The 21,457-nt window shown below is 41.9% G+C and overlaps 2 protein-coding genes across 6 annotated transcripts in view; one reads left to right on the top strand and one right to left on the bottom strand.

Moving 5' to 3' along the window:
* Positions 1 to 8,254: 8,254 nt before the first annotated feature.
* si:ch211-248a14.8 lies at positions 8,255 to 14,840 on the top strand. Of its 3 annotated transcripts, none has more exons than XM_034238028.1 (5): positions 8,255 to 8,452; positions 9,677 to 9,878; positions 11,399 to 11,699; positions 11,774 to 12,091; positions 14,647 to 14,840. In XM_034238028.1, the coding sequence occupies exons 1-5, from the start codon at positions 8,421 to 8,423 to the stop codon at positions 14,682 to 14,684; spliced, it is 891 nt and encodes a 296-aa protein (XP_034093919.1). In that variant the 5' UTR covers positions 8,255 to 8,420; the 3' UTR covers positions 14,685 to 14,840. The 3 variants fall into 3 exon arrangements, with proteins under 3 accessions (XP_034093919.1, XP_034093916.1, XP_034093917.1); XM_034238026.1 differs by lacking the exon at positions 14,647 to 14,840 and adding an exon at positions 9,207 to 9,261 and having other exon boundaries at positions 8,257 to 8,452; positions 11,774 to 14,096; XM_034238025.1 differs by lacking the exon at positions 14,647 to 14,840 and having other exon boundaries at positions 11,774 to 14,096.
* The window catches only part of ecd (ecdysoneless homolog (Drosophila)), a 14,203-nt gene continuing 6,256 nt past the window's right edge, over positions 13,511 to 21,457 (bottom strand). For all 3 annotated transcript variants that reach the window (XM_034238024.1, XM_034238022.1, XM_034238023.1), the window contains 8 exons: positions 21,190 to 21,318; positions 20,939 to 21,064; positions 20,728 to 20,813; positions 20,514 to 20,617; positions 19,737 to 19,995; positions 18,550 to 18,617; positions 18,270 to 18,472; positions 13,511 to 14,470 (listed from right to left, as the gene is read on the bottom strand). In XM_034238024.1, coding sequence (XP_034093915.1) covers positions 14,234 to 14,470; positions 18,270 to 18,472; positions 18,550 to 18,617; positions 19,737 to 19,995; positions 20,514 to 20,617; positions 20,728 to 20,813; positions 20,939 to 21,064; positions 21,190 to 21,318 — 1,212 coding nt within the window. In that variant the 3' untranslated portion in view covers positions 13,511 to 14,233. The remainder of the gene's footprint in view (positions 14,471 to 18,269; positions 18,473 to 18,549; positions 18,618 to 19,736; positions 19,996 to 20,513; positions 20,618 to 20,727; positions 20,814 to 20,938; positions 21,065 to 21,189; positions 21,319 to 21,457) is intronic.

The raw sequence follows: 21,457 nt of genomic DNA, 5'->3' as shown, positions 1-21,457 counted from the left end.
AAAAATTAAGTGATAAAAATAAGAATTAAATACATTACTTTTTAGAAACATTTTTATTAGGGCTGTCAGTCGATTAAAATATTTAATCGCGATTAATCGCATGATTGTCCATAGTTAATCGCGATTAATCGCAAATGAATCGCACATTTTTTATCTGTTCTAAATGTACCTTAGAGGAATATTTTTCAAGTTTTTAATACTCTTATCAACATATGAGTGGACAAATATGCTTTATGCAAATGTTTATTATCATTTGAACAATGACAAATATTCTCATGAATATTAAACACAACAACCTCTGAACATTACAAATATTCGCCTCAATTCAACCTGGAACCTCTCTCATACAATAATACAATACAAATGTGTGTGTGTGTGTGTGTGTGTGTGTGTGGATTGAAAAGTTTATTAACAGCTTGTATATTGGGTACAGTACAGCTCAAAACATACAATTGTTAAGGGGATGCAGACCAGAGAAAGACTTTCGTCTTGTTTACATCAGGGTCCCCCATTTCCAATTCATCATACGTGTGTGTGATGGATCGTTGGAGCTATGTGCAACTCAAGGCATATGCTCGAACGGGAGCTGCCTGGACGCTGCAATCATGTTGCGCACTATCCGTGCTGAGTGTGCTGACTTTTCGTACAATGTCCCACTGTCTGGCTTCCTGCATAAAGTCAAGTGCTCGGCGCAGTTGTGGCGAAATGTCGCTCCTCTGTTTTCTATGAGGGGCCGTACAGGCCGTAATTCATACTGGTCCTCTCACGCACATACATTCTCCTTTTACATACATACATTCTCCTCTTACATACATATATTTTCACTCTTACATACATACATTCTCCTCTTACATACATACATTTTACAATATGCATGTCTGAAGAGAATATATGTATGCAAGAGAAGAATGTATGTATGTGTGAAGACAATATATGTATGTGAGAGAAGAATGTATGTATGTGTGAGAGAAAGTATAGTGGAAACGGAAGGAGTATGGTTGAAACGGAAGGCAGGTCATTCTTGCGCTGTGATTGGCTCAGAAGGTCGAGCGGGGCGGGCTCATGTTCAGAACTTCTGATTCAAATCAACATGATGGAGGGAGAGGGTTAGGGTTAGATGACTCCGTGTATCTACGGACCACTTGTTTTTCTTTATTAAACAAGTAAACGGAAGAGTGTCTGCGAGGCGTTTTTGCTTTTTACCTTACTAAATGGTCTAATGGTCATTGTAGCGAGGGGGGCGCGATACTCGCGGAAGTGATTTCAAAACAAAAGCACTCGTTTGCTTGGAACGTTGAACATAAATAAACAAGGGGAAACAACGTGAATTTAGCGATCACAACGAAAACGACCAAGACACACATTGAGCCCAGAAAATGAATGTTATTAAGGCTGTAAATATAATAAGCATGTGTCTAAAATGGACAACAGTTAGATTTAAACTATACAGCGATTCTGCACTGCGGTCACTCAGCCGTCTCTCGCGTTTGTCTTTTCAAATCAGCTGCTCTTCATATTTTACAAATATTTTTTACTGAAAGTTCTTAATAAAACTGACACTGTTGGACTCGAGGGGAGAAGAATACATGGACAACATTGTTAGGAGATTTAAACTATACAGAGAGCCGTTTTTTCAAATCAGTAGCTCTTCATTTTCTTTTTACAAATATATTTTATCACAAGTTCTTCATAAAACTGACACTGTTGGACTCGGTACTAGTTTGACTGCTACTAACAATACATTGAAGTACTTTTACTGTGTACTTTGTGAGAAATACTCTGTCAAAGTCCCCTCCATATAGGCTAGCATCAGTCCGTCCCAGGCGGGAGTTTATAAACCAAAGAGTAACCGCCCTTACGGCACGCTCTGATAAGTAAAGCGAACGCACCCGCAAGGACACCTGGCCAGGGATGTGACAGTTTCAGGGGCTGACAAAATGTTCCTTAAAACCCCTAATGCTTGCTGCAATCTACGCGATTCATCTCCCTCCATCATATTATGTTGATTTGAAATCAGAAGTTCTGAACATGAGCCCGCCCCGCTCGACCTTCTGAGCCAATCACAGCGCAAGAATGACCTGCCTTCCGTTTCAACCATACTCCTTCCGTTTCCACTATACTTTCTCTCTCACATACATACATTCTTCTCTCACATACATATATTGTCTTCACACATACATACATTCTTCACTTGCATACATATATTCTCTTCAGACATGCATATTATAAAATATATGTATGTAAGAGGAGAATGTATGTATGTAAGAGTGAAAATATATTACATTACATTACATTGCATTTAGCTGACGCTTTTATCCAAAGCGACTTACAATAAGTACATTCGACCAGGAAGACACAACCTTGAAGAAAACAGAATCATATAAGTACATCAGGTTTCATAGAGCCACACATTTCAAGTGCTACTCAACTGGCTTTAGGTAAGCCAGTCCTTTATTAGTATAAAAGTGCTTCGTTAATAGTTCTAACGCTCGAAGTGGAGTCGAAAGAGATGAGTTTTCAGTTTGCGCCGGAAGATGTGCAAGCTATCTGCCGTCCTGATGTCAATGGGGAGCTCATTCCACCATCTTGGAGCCAGGACAGCAAACCCACGTGTTTTCGCCGATGGGAACTTGGGTCCCCCTCGCAGCGAGGGCGCAACGAGTCGTTTGGCTGATGCAGAGCGTAGTGCACGCGCTGGGGTGTACGGTTTAACCATGTCCTGGATGTAGGAAGGGCCAGATCCATTCGCGGCATGGTAAGCAAGTACCAGTGTCTTGAAGTGGATTCTAGCAGTTACCGGAAGCCAGTGAAGGGAGCGGAGGAGCGGAGTGGTGTGGGAGAATTTAGGAAGGTTGAAGACCAGACGAGCCGCTGCATTCTGGATGAGCTGCAGAGGTCGGATGGCACATGCAGGTAGACCAGCCAGGAGGGAGTTGCAGTAGTCTAGGCGTGAGATGACGAGAGCCTGGACCAGAACCTGAGTCGCTTTCTGAGTCAGCTGGGGACGTATCTTCCTGATGTTGTAAAGCGTGTATCTGCAGCAACGGGTTGTAGCAGCGATGTTTGCAGTGAAGGACAGGTTGTTATCTAGGGTCACACCCAGATTCCTTGCAGTCTGAGTCGGGGAAACAACTGAGGTGCCGATGTTGATTGTTAGGTCAAGAGTGGGACAATCTTTTCCCGGGAGGAAGAGCAGCTCAGTCTTGTCAAGGTTGAGCTTGAGGTGGTGAGCAGACATCCACTGAGAGATGTCAGCTAGACAAGCAGAGATGCGTGCAACGACCTGGGTCTCTGAGCGGGGAAAGGACAGAATTAATTGGGTGTCATCAGCGTAGCAGTGGTAAGAAAAACCATGCGGGCTAATGACTGATCCGAGCGAGTTTGTGTACAGGGAGAAGAGGAGGGGACCAAGAACAGAGCCCTGAGGGACCCCCGTAGTTAATTGACAAGGGTCGGACTCAGACCCTCTCCAAGTCACCCTGTAGGTACGGTCTTTCAGGTATGAGGTGAGGAGGGAAAGTGCAGAGCCTGAAACTCCAAGTTTTTGGAGAGTGCGAAGGAGGATCTGATGATTCACCGTGTCGAATGCAGCAGACAGGTCCAATAGGATGATGACAGAGGAGAGGGATGCAGTTTTGGCAGTGTGCAGTTCCTCCGTGACAGCAATGAGAGCAGTTTCTGTGGAGTGACCTGCCTTGAAACCAGACTGGTGCGGATCCAGAAGGTTGTTCTGATTGAGATAACAGGAGAGTTGTTTAAAGACAGCGCGTTCAAGTGATTTAGACAGGAACGGGAGGAGAGAGACAGGCCTGTAGTTTATAACATCAGACGGGTTGAGAGTGGGTTTCTTTAGGAGAGGGTTTACTCTTGCCTCCTTGAGACTGTTTGGAAAGTGACCAGAAGTTAGAGAAGTGTTGATGAAATGGGTGAGAAACGGTAGAATATCAGGAGCGATAGTCTGAAGGAGGTTTGAAGGGATAGGGTCCAGAGGACAGGTGGTAGGGCGGGCAGAGGTAATGAGGGTAAGAACCTCACTTGGAGAGAGAGGGGAAAAGGAGGTAAGTGTGTTGGTGGAAGGAGGGTCTGGTGACCCAGCAGTGAGTAAAGGTGAGTCAGAAAAAGAAGAGCGAATATCATCAACCTTTTTTTCAAAGTGGGTAACAAAGTCGCTTGACAGAAGTGAGTAGGGGGGAGGAGCTTTTGGAGGGTCCAAGAGGGTGGAGAAGATGGAAAATAGTTTTTTAGGATTGGAATAGGAAGATCGGATCTTATCTTGAAAGAAAGTGCTTTTTGCCTGAGAGATCGAAGCAGAGAAAGAGGAGAGGAGAGCCTGATAGGTTAGGAGGTCGTCACGGTGTTTGGATTTCCACCATTTCCGCTCTGCTGCCCTAAGGACGGTTCTATTAGCACGCAGTGCATCATTTAGCCAGGGAGCAGGAGGGGACTGACGAGCCTGCCGAGATGTGAGAGGACAGAGCGAGTCCAGAGTGGATGAGAGAGTAGAGAGGAGAGTTTCTGCAGCAGAGTTTGGAGGCAGGAGATGGAACGAATCAGAGGAAGGGAGGGCTGAGAGCACCGACGAGGCAAAGCTAGAGGGGGAGAGGGAGCGAAGGTTACGGCGGACAAGTGCAGGATGAGAAGAGATTAGTTTGTTATGTTTGGAAAGGGATAGAGAGAATGAAATGAAGAAGTGATCGGATGTGTGGAGCGGGTTTACAGAGAGATGCAGTGGAGAGAGCTGCTGGGGTGGATGTGTTGGATGGAGTAATCCAGGTCTCAGTGAGAGCAAGGAAATCCAGAGACTGCAGGGAGGCGTAGCCAGAGATGAAGTCAGCCTTAGGAACAGCTGACTGGCAAATGGCAATTCCACAGGCCACCAGAAACTAGATGTTGGATCTCAGTGGAGCACGTGGGATAGACGAGAGCAGGCCGGTTATATCGATTAGGAGATACACGGGGCCAGTGATAATTGCGAGAAGACACATGAACAGGAATAGAGAAAATACACATGATTATAGCATGAGGGGCTAGAAAACTAAAGAAAAGAGAAATAAGACACCAGCTCGATCAGAGTAGGATTTGCCTCCTCTTTGCCTCCCTCGTGACTCCCGCAGGACTCCAATGTCTTTGTCAGTCTTACTCCCGCAGGACTCCAATGTCTTTGTCAGTCTTACTCCCGCAGGACTCCAATGTCTTCGGCTGTCTGACGCTGAAGCTGACGCTCCAGGAAAGAGCTACCCGAAATGGACGCCTGATTGCTCAGTTCTCACAGCTGTAGGGCCACGGCCCTCTAATTAGTTAACTATCTACAGCTGATGGGCGACAATAGACTGGCCGTGCCTATATTAATGCAGGCTTGAGTGCTGAGACCTGTAAAGCAGGTTTCGCCTGAGCAGATCTGAGATTTAAAATCTCTCAAACGCGATTTAGCCATTTACGCTACAATAACAATTTATACAGAGTCGAATAAATGAAACAGAGAAGTCTAATTAAACAAGAATATAACTTACAGTGGTTGCTGCGTCAATAGGTAATGTCGTCACCGGGTCCAGATGCACACTGAGTTCATCAGATTTTAAATGCGGTATTTGAATGCTTTTTAAGGTACAAAATGACTGAGTCACGCGGTTGTACTTCACGCTATCAATAGACTGGCCGTGCCTATATTAATGCAGGCTTGAGTGCTGAGACCTGTAAAGCAGGTTTCGCCTGAGCAGATCTGAGATTTAAAATCTCTCAAACGCGATTTAGCCGTTTACGCTACAATAACAATTTATACAGAGTCGAATAAATGAAACAGAGAAGTCTAATTAAACAAGAATATAACTTACAGTGGTTGCTGCGTCAATAGGTAATGTCGTCACCGGGTCCAGATGCACACATATATGTATGTAAGAGGAGAATGTATGTATGTAAGAGTGAAATATATGTATGTAAGAGGAGAATGTATGTATGTAAGAGTGAAAATATATGTATGTAAAAGGAGAATGTATGTATGTAAGAGTGAAAATATATGTATGTAAAAGGAGAATGTATGTGCGTGAGAGGACCAGTATGAATTATGGCCTGTACGGCCCCTCATAGTTTTCATTTAAACAGCTCCATATCCGTTAGCGCAGCTAGCTAGCACCAGATGCTAACAACAACAATGCACGTAAGGTCTCTCTCTCGCTCGCTCGGGCCACACATACACACACCCTCCCGGTCCTCCCAACAGCCAGTCGGTGCCTGCCGGTGAGCGTGGAAGTGTGGTCTGCCACAAGCGGGCGACAGGAGCGGGGCTGTCAGCATCAGCTTGTAGATGGTATTTTAAACTCGATGCGCTCTGAAACTACGGGGCGGCCGAGGACAACAAATACACATGCGTTAATCGCGTTAAAATAATTAGTGGCGTTAATTTTTTTTTGTTGCGTTAACGCGTTATTAACGCGTTAACTTGACAGCCCTAATTTTTATATAAAACTCCATTATATTGAATTAAAAAATGTTTTACAGCAAAAACAAATTAAAATAACAATTACAATTTTGGTTTATAAATGGGAACAAAGATTTCTGTTTGCTGCTTTTTATACGAAAATATACACAAAGGTACAGGTCTTTTTATGTTTTAATTTCCTATATAATCTTTGTGAGTTTTCATGTTTTGAGAGATTTTGTGTCCTTGCCAGCCGAAAGGGGACACCCCCTACCTCGGAGGGACAAAAAAAAGGCCATGTGTTCTAATGATTTCAAATCAATCGTCCCTACTTAAGCTGCTGTATAGCTCAAAGCAGCTAGTCCATATCTAGAATTGTATGAGATGTGGGTTAAAATCCCCAGCCTGGTAGAACATTTTGGGCTGTATATTAAAAAAATCTGTCAGGCCAAAAAAAAAAAAAAACAGTTTCTTAAAGAATATTCAATACAATTAAGCAAATGCAATAAAGTTACTTGCAGCATAACGGTTGAAACTGTGACTGTCAGGCCAATGGATGCATGCTTCTTCTGCATGTGGATGAGGCGCTGGGGCCAGACCCAGCTAGGTGGCGAGATGCAGCCTCAGCACTTTTCTTTCCTCTGTTTTTTGTAAACATATTTTTTGTATTTCTTTTTCCTCAAAGTTTTCCTTTCCATTTCCTGTATTTGACAGAGGCATCATTTTTGTTTACGCAGCTGTAACTATGTGTTGTGCATGAATGTTGCACCAATTTGTTTTTGAGAAAAATAGAAGTATAACAACAGTATATTTGTTTTCCTGCACATGTTTTTGTAGACTTGAACAATCTTTATATGCAGAATTCTCTACATACAGAACACCATAACAAATGTGTGTGCTTTAGATTGAGCACCAGTGTGTAGTTGGTTGGACAAAGAGTATTTTACTATAAATGAAGTGTGTGCCATTTGGTGCAAAAGTTTGGTTTTGGTAAGTATTTATGTAGTTCTGAGTGCAGTGCTTCATTTTGCAGTATATGAGGTGTTTTGCACTTTGTGTGTGTGGCTTTGTGAATTGTGTCTTTCAAAAAACGTGTTTTAGCAATTGAAAAAAACTGTAAAACAGAGTATGACTGCCCCCTCCTGAGAGAGTTTATTGGTAACAACCAAGGTGAAAAATATAAATAAACACATGTAGCTCATACTAGTGGCATGCCATTTCACTTGCATGTAAAATGTACACATATGATCAGTGACGTGAGTGTTTTAAAATACTGAACCAGACCTAATGGCACCCAGAGCCTTTGAGTCAAGCGGGTTCTAGGTTTGTTGCTATAGTATTCTGGATCAATCAGAGGCTGGCTCACTGCTCCAGAGTGCACCTCCACCATCAGGACTCTGTTTACTTAAGCTAACCATAGGGTCAGCTCCTACCGCCATGTGGCTCATGGTCTCCATAATGATCTGTGCAGCTTCATGGATCCACACAGAGGAGGGGGAGGGAACAAAGCTGGGAGGAAAAGTGTCAGGAATGTCACAAACAGGTGTCAAAGCTGGAAAGAAACAGAGAGCCATGGTTCTCTCATTAGCAGAACGTGCATCAATATATTTAAACATGCATGTATTATCAATTTGAGGTGCATTTGTGGGTCGCATTCCTCTCAGGAGGCTGCTGACTCACTATCAAACATTTAGTAATAAAATGTGTCAGCAAACAAAGATCATACAGTTTTGCTGTGTTTCTTGGGTGAAACGGACTTTTAATTGTAAAAAAAGTTTCCACGGAGGATTGCTTCTTTAATTATGGGAAAATAAACAAATGAGGACCAAAGTCCATTCTCCAAGACACAGAGAAGAGGTGAATGTCCGCTGCACATCAGAGAGACGCATCATTCAGCAACAGGAGACACATCCGTAAAGTCTTCTCTGTTACACTAAAACGGTGTTATTATCATTTGGTGATAGCCTAGGATTTGCCACCGAGGGGAAATGTGTGTATTTTAAAGATGGAATACGGCTTTAAGAGGAATTTCACATGGTAAGTAAAGTTTATTTGTATACTGTCGCGCTTTTGTCTTTTTTTTTTCTGCGTCACGAAACAGGTCCACAATGTTAAAAGTGTATTTTGCCCTCTAAATGCTAAGCTAATAGCCTATTATAGCTGTATGATTTTTACGAAGGTATAATTATAGCCAAAGAAAATGTCCATATGTGGGTCTGTAACATACAAAAAGTGTGTTGGATGTGATCTTTTAGTAGGCTTGTTTCTAACCATGTATTCAGCTTTATTTTACAAATAAAAACAAGATATTAACGCTCTTGAATTTGTGTAAATATAGATCTAAAATATTCTGTTATTAAATTAAACACTTTTATTATAGAATTCTGTTTATTATATGGATCTGGTTTTATTCTTTATTTTCCTGCCTAATAATGAACTTTAGTTTAGTATGGAAGATTGTGTCGCAGTTTGGCGAAGAAAAATGAAACGCATATCAATACAAAAATGTTATTAAGTAATACAAGTAATAAAACCATTGAATGGAAAAACACACTTGCAGTTAACATAATGGCTGTGTAGCACTGAGTAAGAACTATAATGTAACCCCATACTACCAAACAAGATAAGACGGGCTGTTTTGCTGGCTGTCTTGAATTTAAGACACGTATGTAAAATAGTTCCTCTGTAAACAGCACAGCAATAACAGTTGAGAATGCTTGAAGTCCAAATGGATTTCCTTTCTGGTCTGTTGGATTTATGTAAATGTCTCTTTTCCCCACACTGGCTTCAGATCCCAGCAGCAAGTGACCTTTGCACAAAATGACATTATGTCTTTTAGGTAAAAGGTAAGATTACATCTGTTATTCTGGGAATCAGGCAAATGAGAAAGCCAACAGTGTATGTAGCCAAACTTTATTTGCATCACACATTATCATTATTTAGTCAAACAAAGCATCCTCCTCCAGGTGGCTAAGGAACTTTACTTATTATCTGAGCATAATTTGGTTTTATGTAAATGTGAATGGAGGATTTTCTGAATAAGCGTTTTAATTTGAACACCTTTACACAGCACACAGTGAAATGTAGACTCATTTAACCCAGTATTAGGAACAGTGGCATATACCATACATAAGCTACTGCCACAGATGGCTTAGTTTTTAAGATTGTGTTATTTTAACTAAAAAATACCATTCTTACCAAACACATTCACAACTGTGTATTTTTAATTGCATGATTCATACAATAATATCCTTTTGTTAGTTTAAGGAGGTGGAGAAGGGGATGGTGTCCCTCTGCAAAGAAGAGTCTTTTGTCCAATCATGCTCTGAAGCCCTTGGTCCCCACACTTTTCCTGCTGGTCTTGGTTATATACGGCCTGGGAGACAAGCTCAGAAACTTTGTGCTTGACATCTTCGTCCCTCAGTACCATTACCCCTATGCAGTGGCTCTCTCCCTCGCCCAGGTAGGCTGCCTGGCTCCATTCTAATGATGATTCACATTTGAATCTGAATCAATCAAACATGCACGCATCTTTGTTTGCCATTGACTACCTGTGTATTTAATTAATTATTAAAAAGACATCAATGTTACCTTATATGTTTATATATTTAAAACTTGCACGTAAAGTATGTACATTTATGCAAGAAAATGCTGATTTAAAAAAATCATTATTTTTATCAAAATGATCATAAAACAATTATAAATCAATTATGTGTAATTCATTAATAATTCTCTAAAATTGTTAATCATTAAGATTTTTACAACTGTACAATGACGCGCAGGGTGTTGACAATGTAACTTTGTCTTTGCTATGAGTGTGTGTGTGTGTCTGTGTGTGTTTTTTTTAGTTTGGAGGACAGGAGGGCGTGTGATAGTGTTAGTGGTGGGTTGTGACAGAAGGTCTTTAGTGCTGATTAACACCCGGCCTAATAGATGTTCAACCAAATGGCTGACCAGAAAGGACAGAGATTTCAATGTAGCCGCATAAAAAGGTTGAAACTGTTGCCAGTGACTGTCAATAAGTCATGTGGGTATTGCCTTTAATTATATATATGACAAGGTTTGTAAATGTGGTTTGATTTACTATGTCACATGTGCAAGTGATTTACAAGGACTGAAGTAAAGACCTGCGTGGGGGACAGCTGTAAAGGCTGAATGACACAAGTTAACACTGTTCATAGTGCACAAAGCAGTGATTAACAAAATTATAAAGGACAGCTCTCACCCAGGTCACAGACTGTTCTCTCTCCTGCCTTCTGGGAGGAGATACAGGAGCTTCAAGTCACGGACAAACAGACTCAAAAACAGTTTCTACCCCTGGGCCGTCAGGCTGCTCAACCACCACACATAATGCAATAACTGTAACCATTCTCACACATACACACACTTTTAAATGCACTTTATATCAATATTTTTAACTATTTATTCCCCCGTATGATTGTATGTTGTCTGTCCTATTGCTGTGTTTTTTAGTGTTATGTATTTGTTTGTATTTGTTGCACACCCGGACAGAGTTGCACTCTGAATCTCGTTATACTCTGTGTATAATGACAATAAAAGGCTCTAAATTAAGGTTAAAGGTATTGCGTACTTATGCGTGTAGTTATGTCAGTGACAGAGTTTTATAGGAATGTTCTATTTTGTGTCCGCACACCCAGATCTTTATCCTTCATTTGTGTGTTTATCTGTGGTCATAAAACAAGCTATAGTAAATTATGGAAACAAAACAGAAATGGTTATCTAATATGATTGCAATTAATTTTCCAGTATTCTATCAACATAAAAGCTAAAAATAGACATACTAATTTGTTTATGCATTCAACAATGATTTTGTAAATGACTTGTAGCAACTGATGGAGTTTGTTGTTCAAAATCCTAAATCAGCAGTCAGTGTCACTGAAATACTTCCACCCCATATATTTGAGTGTTTAATGTTTTTTTAATATAAACTTTAACTCTTTATATTCACATTATCTTCCCCAGGTTCTGATCTCTATCTTATTCCTTAAACTCCTCCATGTGCTGGGTCTGGTGCCTCTGAAGCCTTACTCCAGGTCCCTGGGTGAGAGGGTGCTGGTGCCCTCTATCTGCAGCAGCACCCATGCTGTGCTCTCCATGTGGGCCAAAGCAGGCAGCTCCTATGCCGGCCTCTTCCCCCTCATGCTGCCTCTGCTCCCCATGGTAACTATGGGCTTCAGTTTCTCTCAGAAGCTGTCATCTTCTCCGTCTATGGAAATCTCTGTACTTATGTCCATCCTGGGTGGGACTTCTTTCGTCATCACAGGTAAAAATGTTATTCAGAGTTGAAACGATTCCAAATACAAGCACCTTTAATCAGCTTCCTCCTTCTTTCTGCAGCCTCACAGGGACTGCCAAGTGTGGATCTGCTGGAGTACATGTATGCACCTCTGGATGTAATCCTCCACAGTCTGTCTCTGACGTGGCTGGCTAAAGTGTCCGAGGCTGAGCGCCACCACTCCCCCGATGCCCAAGCCTCCATTTTTGACATCTACTACACTCAGCTGGTGAACCAGAGCTGGCTGCTGGGCCTGCTGTGGTTGCTGCACCCAGACAGTCCCTGGCAGGTGTTGACTCACAGCGGCTGGCAAAGCCTGCTCTTCCACGGGTATCTGCACGCCATTCTGCTGCTGGGCATGGCGCTCAACTTCCTGGTCGGTATGTCGGCTCTGTGTGTGTCCCCTCTTGCTGCTGCACTGCTACACTCAGCGAGGCAGGTGGTGCAGCCGTTCCTCCAGCTGATGTAGTCCATTGCCTCTTTTACTGTATTAATGGGACGCACATACATTGTTATGTAATCCACATTAATGGCCTCAGTGTCATTTTACGGGATACATCACCACCTTTTTTCCATACACAGTAGTCCCTGAGATAAAATACAGAAGTATATTGCAACAAGCTAATGATTTACAGTTGGCTCCAATACAATTTTGACATGTTTTTATTCTTTTATTACCCAGTCCTTAGTTGTAGGGTCAAGATTACACCATTTCAAAATGAGGTAAATAAAAGAGTGTTGTTTCTATTAGATTACATATATGTTTTACTAACATGTACTCCATATGCCCTCAACACATGTCTATTTACTGCACTCGATGCTCATTAACTTGGGGGAACTTTGTTTTAAAATATTTGCCAGGATGAGACAATGTCTGAAGCAACTGAGGCAAAGTGAGCACGTGTAGAGGACAGGAAGCAGTACAAACAAAACACATGAATTCCAAACAATATTAAAAAAAAGACCTCCCTGTTCCAGTTAGGTAAAGAAGAACTTCTTGAAAGCAATGAAAAGTCATTATCAGCAGTATAGGTCGCATTCACACCAGCCTTGTATAGTCCAGTTGAATCGAACCCTGGTGCGTTTAGCCGCTTGGTGCGGTTCGTTTGAGTTGGTGTGAACGCAGTCCGAGACCTCTGAAGTGAACTAAACAACCGGACTCTGGTGCACCTACATAGGAAGTGTAGTATTTACGCGTCACAAGAAGGTGGATGTCTTCAAATTCTTTAGCGAAAGACTCTTTCACACAGTTTTTGCACCAATACAACATTAAACAAGCATATTTGTTTAATGTAGTATTGGTGCAAAAACTGTGTGGATTCAAATATTATGGCTTTTTAAAAAAAAAGAGATAATTGGCTGATAAACAACAACACCATGTTCTTGATAGCGAACACAGACTTTTTGACCATACTGTAGCCTATATGTGAAATTATTTATAAAACAGTATTTAAGATGAAAATATGTATTTGCCATGTTTGTCCTTGAATGATTCTGAGAGTTCTTTCAGATGATAAGGGCCCACGATAAGGAACGTGGACACAGACCGTAGAATATGCTATATTGAGTTTACTTAACAGTGTTAAACATTGTTTAACTCAGATCCTTAGCTGAAATAATTTTTAACCAGAGGTTTGTTTGAAGAAGTTGCCCTTGAATGAATCTGACTGCTAAGGTCAGTCAGATGAAAAGGGATCGTGATAACAAGTCTAGTTTACTCTTTAACTTATTACCAGAAGCTAAATAAGGACTTTGTTGAGACTCCAGAGAGAATCTGTATACATTTAATAAACTCAGACTTTATTTCCAAAAATATTTATTCTTATTTTTAACAACCAAATGTAAGTGCTTAAAAAACACCAACGATACACACATTCCAACATTACACAGAGCAGCATGTATAATACATCCTGTGTAAACATGAAAACGTTTCATTTATTCAAATCACAATTATTTTGTAACTAAATACTAGATGCATTTCTTTTGACACAGCCTTATGGCATGTTCCAATCATACATGATCGATGGTGGCATACTATACAAAATGTGTATGCATATTTATAGCATGACTTGCACACCAATATGGACCAAACCAAAATAACAATATTGTATTAGCCTGACCAAAATTGCATTATGCGAATTTTCTGTCTATGTCTGTTTTTTATTTATGTATTGTGCACATGTATGATATTTGTGTACATTTTATACCAACTGTAAGCTACAAACAATCCAATCGTTTTTGTTAATGTTTCATAATAAAAGGAAATTAACCCAACCCATTTATGATTTCTAAAGTATACAGTTTCACAGTGTACACAATCATTTCAGTGAGAAATACCAAATGTAAACAGAAGTGTGTTGTTTACAATAAAAGCTTTACAGGACATCTTCGACTTCCATGAGTACTTTGCCAACAGATGTGTAATCAATGTGAATAAAGGTTTTAACTAACAGCTTTAGGAGAAGCCTGGTAAACTGTGAATGCTGATCCTTCTTCCATGTTAAAGTACCTGAGTCTTTCCTTTACGAGGGGTCAGAGTTGGGGGGCAGGTGGATCCCCAGACTCTGCAGCAGGTTGGAGGCCGGCCCGGCGAGCCCGGCCTGGCAGCTGAGGGACTCCAGCAGGTTGGCAACCAGGTTCAGATCCACATCCAGAGGCTGGATCTCCTCCTCCGTCTCTTCCATACCTTCATGTGTTGGGAAACTGTCCGTGGCAGAGGGATGAGGGCCGCCATTGTCCAATCCTGCCTTGTTGTGATTCTGCAGAAAGGACAAAAACAGTAACACATGGAAAGACGTACATAATAGGGATACACAAAAAGGCAACTGTTACAATTACCCAAAAATACGTAACGTAATAACTGTGACGACCCCTGCTTTACTGTCTCCTGTGGTGTGGGTATGGCCCTTTAATGTTCTCTCTCTGTTTGTGTCAGGACTGATTGAGCACCGGCTGCTGGCACCGGAGGATTGAAAGGCCTGAGCCAGAGTTTCGATCTCTCTCTCTCTCCGCAGAGGACCTGTTCTGGGAGAGCAGCCACGTCGCTAATTCTTTTGTCTTGCCTTTTTGTTTGGCTTTGGTCACGTTGAGTTTTGAAAATAATAAATAAATAAAATAAACATCTTTCATATATATATTCTTGTCCTTTCCACGCATTTGTTATGGCTAAGAGCCAGGCCATGACAGCTGGGGGCTTGTCCACTTCCTTTATCTGTACTCCAGCAATGGATAGGTAGGATTTGTGCTAGGAGTTGGTGTGTGAAGTTTGTTTGCGCATGCAGTTCGGCCGGTTTCTTTGTTTCGGCTCATTAGACCGCGTGTGGGAAGGACATTTATATTTCAGATCGTTGTTTGAGGACTGATTAAATTACTTTGTGAGGCTATGATTTGTTTTGTATTATATTTCAGGAGAGTGTTTGTCAGTTGTTCTTAGCCGTGGTCAGCTGTTTGTTTTTTGTTTTTTTCCCTCTCTCTCTCGTTGACACGTGTGGGTTTGTTGGTGCTTTGTATGTGGAGCAGTGCGGAGCTTTCCCTTTTAGGTGTTAGCGGCGGTTCCCTTGGGATTGTTGAGCTGGGTGTGTAGTGTTGCAGAGAAAGTGGTTGAAGCTTCGGCTTGGGAGCATGGCCGTGGTTTCAGTAGTGTTGCTAGCCTGCTAGTCCCTTTGCTGGGCCAGCGGTCTCCAGTGCATAAATACCCACCACAAGTAACTGCATGAAGACTAGGGAGGAGATTAGTCAGTGGGATGGTCAATAGTTAGTGGGGAAACTCCAATCAAAAAGTTAGTATTGTTCCACTTTGTACGTATAATAAACGCTGTGGTGTCGGTCCGGTTTGTTTTTGTTTTCCTTCTCTCGGCTTAAAGGTCCGGTGTTGTGTTCTGGAACATAGCTTTAGCTATGTTAAAATAAAAGCTGCTGTTCTTAAAGCATATGAACTAGTGCCAGAGGCCTATCGTCAGCGTTTCAGGTCCTGTGAGGGAAAACATGGCCAAACGTACGTGGAGATAGCGAGGGATTTGTCCACTCATTTTGGCGTTGGTTGATCTCTCGATATAATTTATTTTGATAATTCATGTGACCTGATGATTTTGGAGCAGTTCAGAAATGTTCTTCCTGATCGCATTGCAACATATGTCACAGAACGAAAGGTCACTTCTGCTGTTGAGGCTGCTGTGGCAGCCGATGAGTTTGTGTTGCTCCATAAGAGTAATTTCAGAGAGCGTTCTGTGTTTCCCAGTGGTTTTGATGAGGTAATGGTTCTGCTGCTGTTTCGTCTGAGACACGTTCAAAGCCAGCAGGTTTCTTGAACTCCGACTTTGGAAATGTGAATCACTTTAACTATTGTCATGAGGAAGGACATTGGAAGGCAGCATGTCCTGTTCTAGGGGCTAGGAACTAGAGAGTGAGAAGTGATGTTAGGCCTGCTGCATTCACTGCCCCGGTAAAACGCTGTTTTGGTTCTGAGGTGCCTACATTTCACTTCTGTAACCCCAATGTTTTGGCATCGTTTGCCCCTTTCATTAGAGATGGATTTGTTTCATTGGTCAATGGTGATGTGAAAGTTCCAATAAAAATCTTGAGGGACACCGGATCCTATGATTCCTTCGTCGTAAAATCTGTCTTGCCTTTGTCTGATGAGACTGACACTGGTGACTGTTCGGAGTCGTGGGATAAGATTGAAGGTTCCCCCGTTCCTGTTCACAGGGTTTATCTTGACTGTGACCTTGAGCGAAGTAGCTGTCACGGTGAGTCCAGCTTTGCCTTTCATAGGGGTACATTTTGTGTTGGGTAATGGCTTGCAGAGTTTGGAATGACACTCCTCCTGTACCTTTCGTCACTTGTGGTTTGGCTGGTTCTGTATCTGTGAAGAGCTCCAAGGTGGGTCCAGAGGTCACTTCGTACTGCAAGAGCGCATGTGTTGTGGCCGAATCAGTTCATGAGTTGTCTCTGGACAGCGGCTCTGCCGTGGTCATGGGGGTCCCATCTCTGTCAGAGCCTTCCCTGTCTCGCAGTGGGGTTTTCCAGGGTCATTGCTGTGACCATTCTTTGCACAGGGGTTTTGAACATGTTTTGTCTGTTGCTGAGTTGAAGAGTGCTGCTGTTTCCCATTCTGCTGGGACCTGCCATGTGAACCGGGTTGTGTGTAAAGGTCTTGACCACCTGAGTAGGGGTCGTGTCGAGGTTTTGTTGCCTGGGGCAGGTGCTCGGCATGAGCCGGAGTAGGGTCAGCCGTTTGAACGTTGGAAGATTTCTGGCTGTATGTGATTGGTAAAATGTGGACTGGAACTATTGTGACATTAATATATTGACTTTCATACTGTCTTATTAAATCTTTCTCGCTCTGCCCATCTTTTTAAAGTGTGCTTCTCAGGTACCTGGGTTACTAAAGATGTGGCTGGTTATTGAAGACGAGGATTGCTGTATGAAGGTCATATATCACAATTATGGTTCTTTAAGATAGGGTGCCATATATATATTTTTTCTATTACCGTTTGTTTTTTTGTTTGGGATGGGGTTGGTTTGTTATGCCGGTGTTCCTAGGGACACCGACTTTAAGGGGGGGGGGGGGGGGGGGGTGTGACGACCCCTGCTTTACTGTCTCCTGTGGTGTGGGTATGGCCCTTTAATGTTCTCTCTCTGTTTGTGTCAGGACTGATTGAGGACACCTGGCTGCTGGCACCGGAGGATTGAAAGGCCTGAGCCAGAGTTTCGATCTCTCTCTCCGCAGAGGACCTGTTCAGCCACGTCGCTAATTCTTTTGTCTTGCCTTTTTGTTTGGCTTTGGTCACGTTGAGTTTTGTTAAAATAAACATCTTTCATATATATATTCTTGTCCTTTCCATGCGTTTCTTATGGCTAAGAGCCAGGCCATGACATAACCAATACAGTTAATAAATATTACATTTAAATAAAAGGACAATATACTACCATACACGCATTACATTTAAAACACAAGTCTCACACAATGGCCTCAATGCTTTCACGGTTTAAAATGTGCCATTCTCTTGTAAGCTGTTCTGTGATGTTCTTGCTTTAAATTTGCTGCTGTTAAATACCAACCACCTATGTGCAATATGTGCTAGATGTGCAATATATATAGATACCGTTAATAACTGTGTAATATATACCTGGCTGCTAAATCCTAAGAACTGTTACAGGATGTGTATTTTGTTTTAATTATGTAACTTTTTATTTTGTATTATTTTTTGTAATATATCATAACTTAGTACTTTTTTTAAATGCATGTCACATATTTAACATATGTAACATTAAGCTGTCTGTGCCTTTTTTTCCTGCTGTTACTACGCACATTTCCCCTCCGTGGGACTAATAAAGGTATTCAGATTCTGAAATAGACATTTGTCTCGTCATTATTATAGTTTTCCGTGTTGGATGTAAATAAGTCATGTTACTTTAAAATTGCTATACCTGGAATATGTTACCGACTATACTTTCTGTAAAGGCAATAGTAATTGTTTCCCCAACAATACCCATAACTATTTAGGAGGACACTTGTGTGATAAACAAACATATGGGGAAATGTTTTATATGATTTACCGTCACATTGAAGCTTTGTCCTATATTAGTTCCCATTAGTTCCTGATCCATTTGGTCCATGTATTTTCTGAGACCGTCCAAACTATCTGTCCCGTTCATCTGTGCGTGACCAGGCGACCCGACTTCATCTTCTTCATCGTCATCTTCCTCATCATCATCCTCCTCATCATCTAGATCATCTGAATCTAACTCATCTGTGGTTCCTATAAAGATTACAAAGAGTCAGAGAAAGATGTGGCATGTCGCTGCTCATTCTTTTTACTGTTACAGAACTACATACCTAGTAATCTGTCCAGTGCACTGGCCATGGAGTCAGGCTCAAAACTAAAAGGCTGCGTGGAACTGCTCCTGTAATACAAAATAAAAACAATGTAGAACCTTTAATGTAAGACTTTTGGTGGGACATTGAGCTTTGAGATATTTAGTGTGAATGCACAAACCTTGAAAATAAAATGATGCACGCGTTACATCCTACTATAATTTATACCTTGGTTAGATTAGCTGTACTTTACGGAGCCCCTAAAAGGGACATGTAAAAAAAAAAAAAAAAACAGAGAGAGAAAAAAAAAAGTCAGGATAACGAGTTAGTATCTCGTGTCCACGAGAACGTTTCTCGTGCGCACGAGATACTAACTCGTTATCCTGACTTTTTTTTTTACTAACTCGTGAGCACTTTTTTTTGTTGAGAAAGTTACCGGTGCGCCAAGGAGGAAGTGAAGCGCACAGGAGACAACCATTTCATTGCAGACTGTTATGTTTACGTGGGGAAATGACAGTGCATACATTATTTGAGATATATATCGTACTTAGACGGCTAGTGACGGGCGGCCCACTTTGGTATCGGCCCAATGGGATTCGTCCCGAACGTCCCGATGGCCAGTCCGCCACTGGCTCTGTGTGTGTGTGTGTGTGTGTGTGTGTGTGTGTGTGTGTGTGTGTGTGTGTGTGTGTGTGTGTGTTCTGAGTGTTTGTTTCCCTATAAAACAGCTGCGGGCAGCAGGTACTCTGAGAGTCACGGACATTAATTCATAGATCAAAGCAGACTGGTTTACAGACTCGCCAGTGTTTTGCCAATCCGGTGCTTAAACCAATAGCTCTACACCCCTGGCCGAAATGTCCATAAAATTAAGTCTGACTTCAAAATATATCTCAAATAATGTATGCACTGTCATTTCCCCACGTAAACATAACAGTCTGCAATGAAATGGGTTGTCTCGTGTTCCACTTCCTCCTTGGTGCATCGGTAACTTTCTAAAAAAAAAATAAAGTCAGGAAAACGGATTTGTTTCTCGTGCGCACGAGAAACAAATCCGTTTTCCTGACTTTATTTTTTTTCTCTCTGTTTTTTTTTTCCATGTCCCTTTAGGGGCTCCGTATTACTTCAACATGTGTAGGCTGTGTTTTTCTCCAAATTACTATTCAATATTGTCAAAATCAATCAGGTGTTCCAGACAGATTCTTCCTCACCAGGGCAGTTCAGCCCCCTCATGCGACGACATGGCGTTGAGGAAGTTCTTCATCCCCTGACTGACTGCGACCAGGCTGTACCCGGCCTCCTCTTTCTCCTTGTCATCCTCCGCCTCCTTTCTCCTCTCCTCTGCCCCCCCGACACGCTGAGTCTGTTTGCTTGAAATGGATTTTTGGCTGCCAACATCAGCTCTGCCGCCACTCCTCTCCTCCAACATGCGCTCTAAATCCTGAGTTGTGATATCCAGCCAGCTGTCACCTGTAGATAGATGCAAACAGAAATAATTATGGGAATTACTTGAAAGGGAGAAATGCTAGAGAATGGAGGATGCATACCAAAAGAACAGAAACTAAAGGCAACTGGCAGGATGCAGAACAATCCCAGGAGGTAGAGACAATATCTATTTTCTTGCAATTACTTTTTATAAGCCTGTCTTTATATTTAGTGAGCAAGTAAAGTTGAAAAAAGGAACATTTCCACAGGCATACCTGACCAATAAGGCTCTACATTTCTATGTTCAGACATTATGATACTTGACTTCTGCTGTCAGGGCTCAAGTTTAAAAGATACATTCAAGTTGATGTGCTATTAAAAGAGTGCCCTGTCACACAATGTAAACAAAAGTGAAAGAGATTAAGCTTGAAAGCACCATGATGACTTTGATCATCCTAAAAATGGTATGGCTTTTTAATTGGCTCTTGCTACACCCTCCCTACTTACAAACAAACTGAAAGGAAAATATGACCTTGTTGTGTTAAGATAGATTGTTCACTCACTGTCCTCTGGGGGGAGCTGTGACTCTTGTTTCTTCATCTCCTCCAGGTTTAAAGGACTGCTGGTGTTCAGCAGCTGGAGAACCTCCTCACCCGGGGACAAAGTGCTGAGACAACACACACACACAATATGTACACTCAGACAGATATCATTGAGTGTTGCAGGCAGGCATATCCACAGTGTTCATAAATATGGATGCAGAGCCACAGTCGTTACCTTGATTTAGACGCGACAGACTGTTTGAAGAAGTTTTCCGCAGATCTAGTCAGTTCTCTGTAATGAGCCGAACCGTCCATCTCGTCCTGCATTTCACAACAATGAAAGTGAACTTCAACAGTGAGAGACATGCGGAGTAAATTGCATATCTGTGCTTTTTTTGCCTAACTTAATACTCCAGGTGTGGTTAAGTTGCTACTCTTTTTCTTACCCGGAAGAAGCCATTTTTTTTCAGACTCTCCATGAAGCCTTTCCACTGAGGGTTACAGCTGACAGGAGCATCAGGCTCAGATGATGGCAGCCTGCACTTAGAGCATAGGATCTCAAAGCCATGGGCCTGGGAGAAATAATCAGAAATATTAGAAAATAGAACACACAGTCCTTGTTGCATTCTACCAAATGTCTAGTTTTATTTATCCAAAAACAGCTTGGAATAAAGAGGAAACAAATTTCATGGCTCACCAGTTTCATGCCGAGCTCATGTGCTTTGTAATGGGGGTCAGAGGGAGGAGTCAGGGTGAAGCCGCTCCTCCGGTCGGGGGTGAACTGTTGCTGCTGCAGCTGGGCGTACAGGCAGCGGGTGAATGTCACCTGAAAATACATATTCATACAAGTGAAGTAGAAGGTTAAACTTCGGGTGAAAGGTTTTCTAAGGTATTCCACAAAAGCTGAAACATACAGATGAAAAACTCAAACAGTCACTATAGTACACAACATATTACAGTACAGT

Source organism: Gymnodraco acuticeps, unplaced genomic scaffold (genome assembly GCF_902827175.1).
Source record: "Gymnodraco acuticeps unplaced genomic scaffold, fGymAcu1.1, whole genome shotgun sequence".
Taxonomy (NCBI): domain Eukaryota; kingdom Metazoa; phylum Chordata; class Actinopteri; order Perciformes; family Bathydraconidae; genus Gymnodraco; species Gymnodraco acuticeps.
This window is presented reverse-complemented; position numbering and strand designations above follow the sequence as displayed.

What these genes read in the sequence shown, in the direction of transcription:
- si:ch211-248a14.8 (XM_034238025.1), top strand. Translation starts at nt 8,421, where the DNA reads ATGGAATACGGCTTTAAGAGGAATTTCACATG. An exon ending in TGGCTCTCTCCCTCGCCCAG is followed by an intron (nt 9,879 to 11,398) that starts GTAGGCTGCCTG and finishes TATCTTCCCCAG; the next exon opens with GTTCTGATCTCTATCTTATT. An exon ending in GACTTCTTTCGTCATCACAG is followed by an intron (nt 11,700 to 11,773) that starts GTAAAAATGTTA and finishes TTCTTTCTGCAG; the next exon opens with CCTCACAGGGACTGCCAAGT.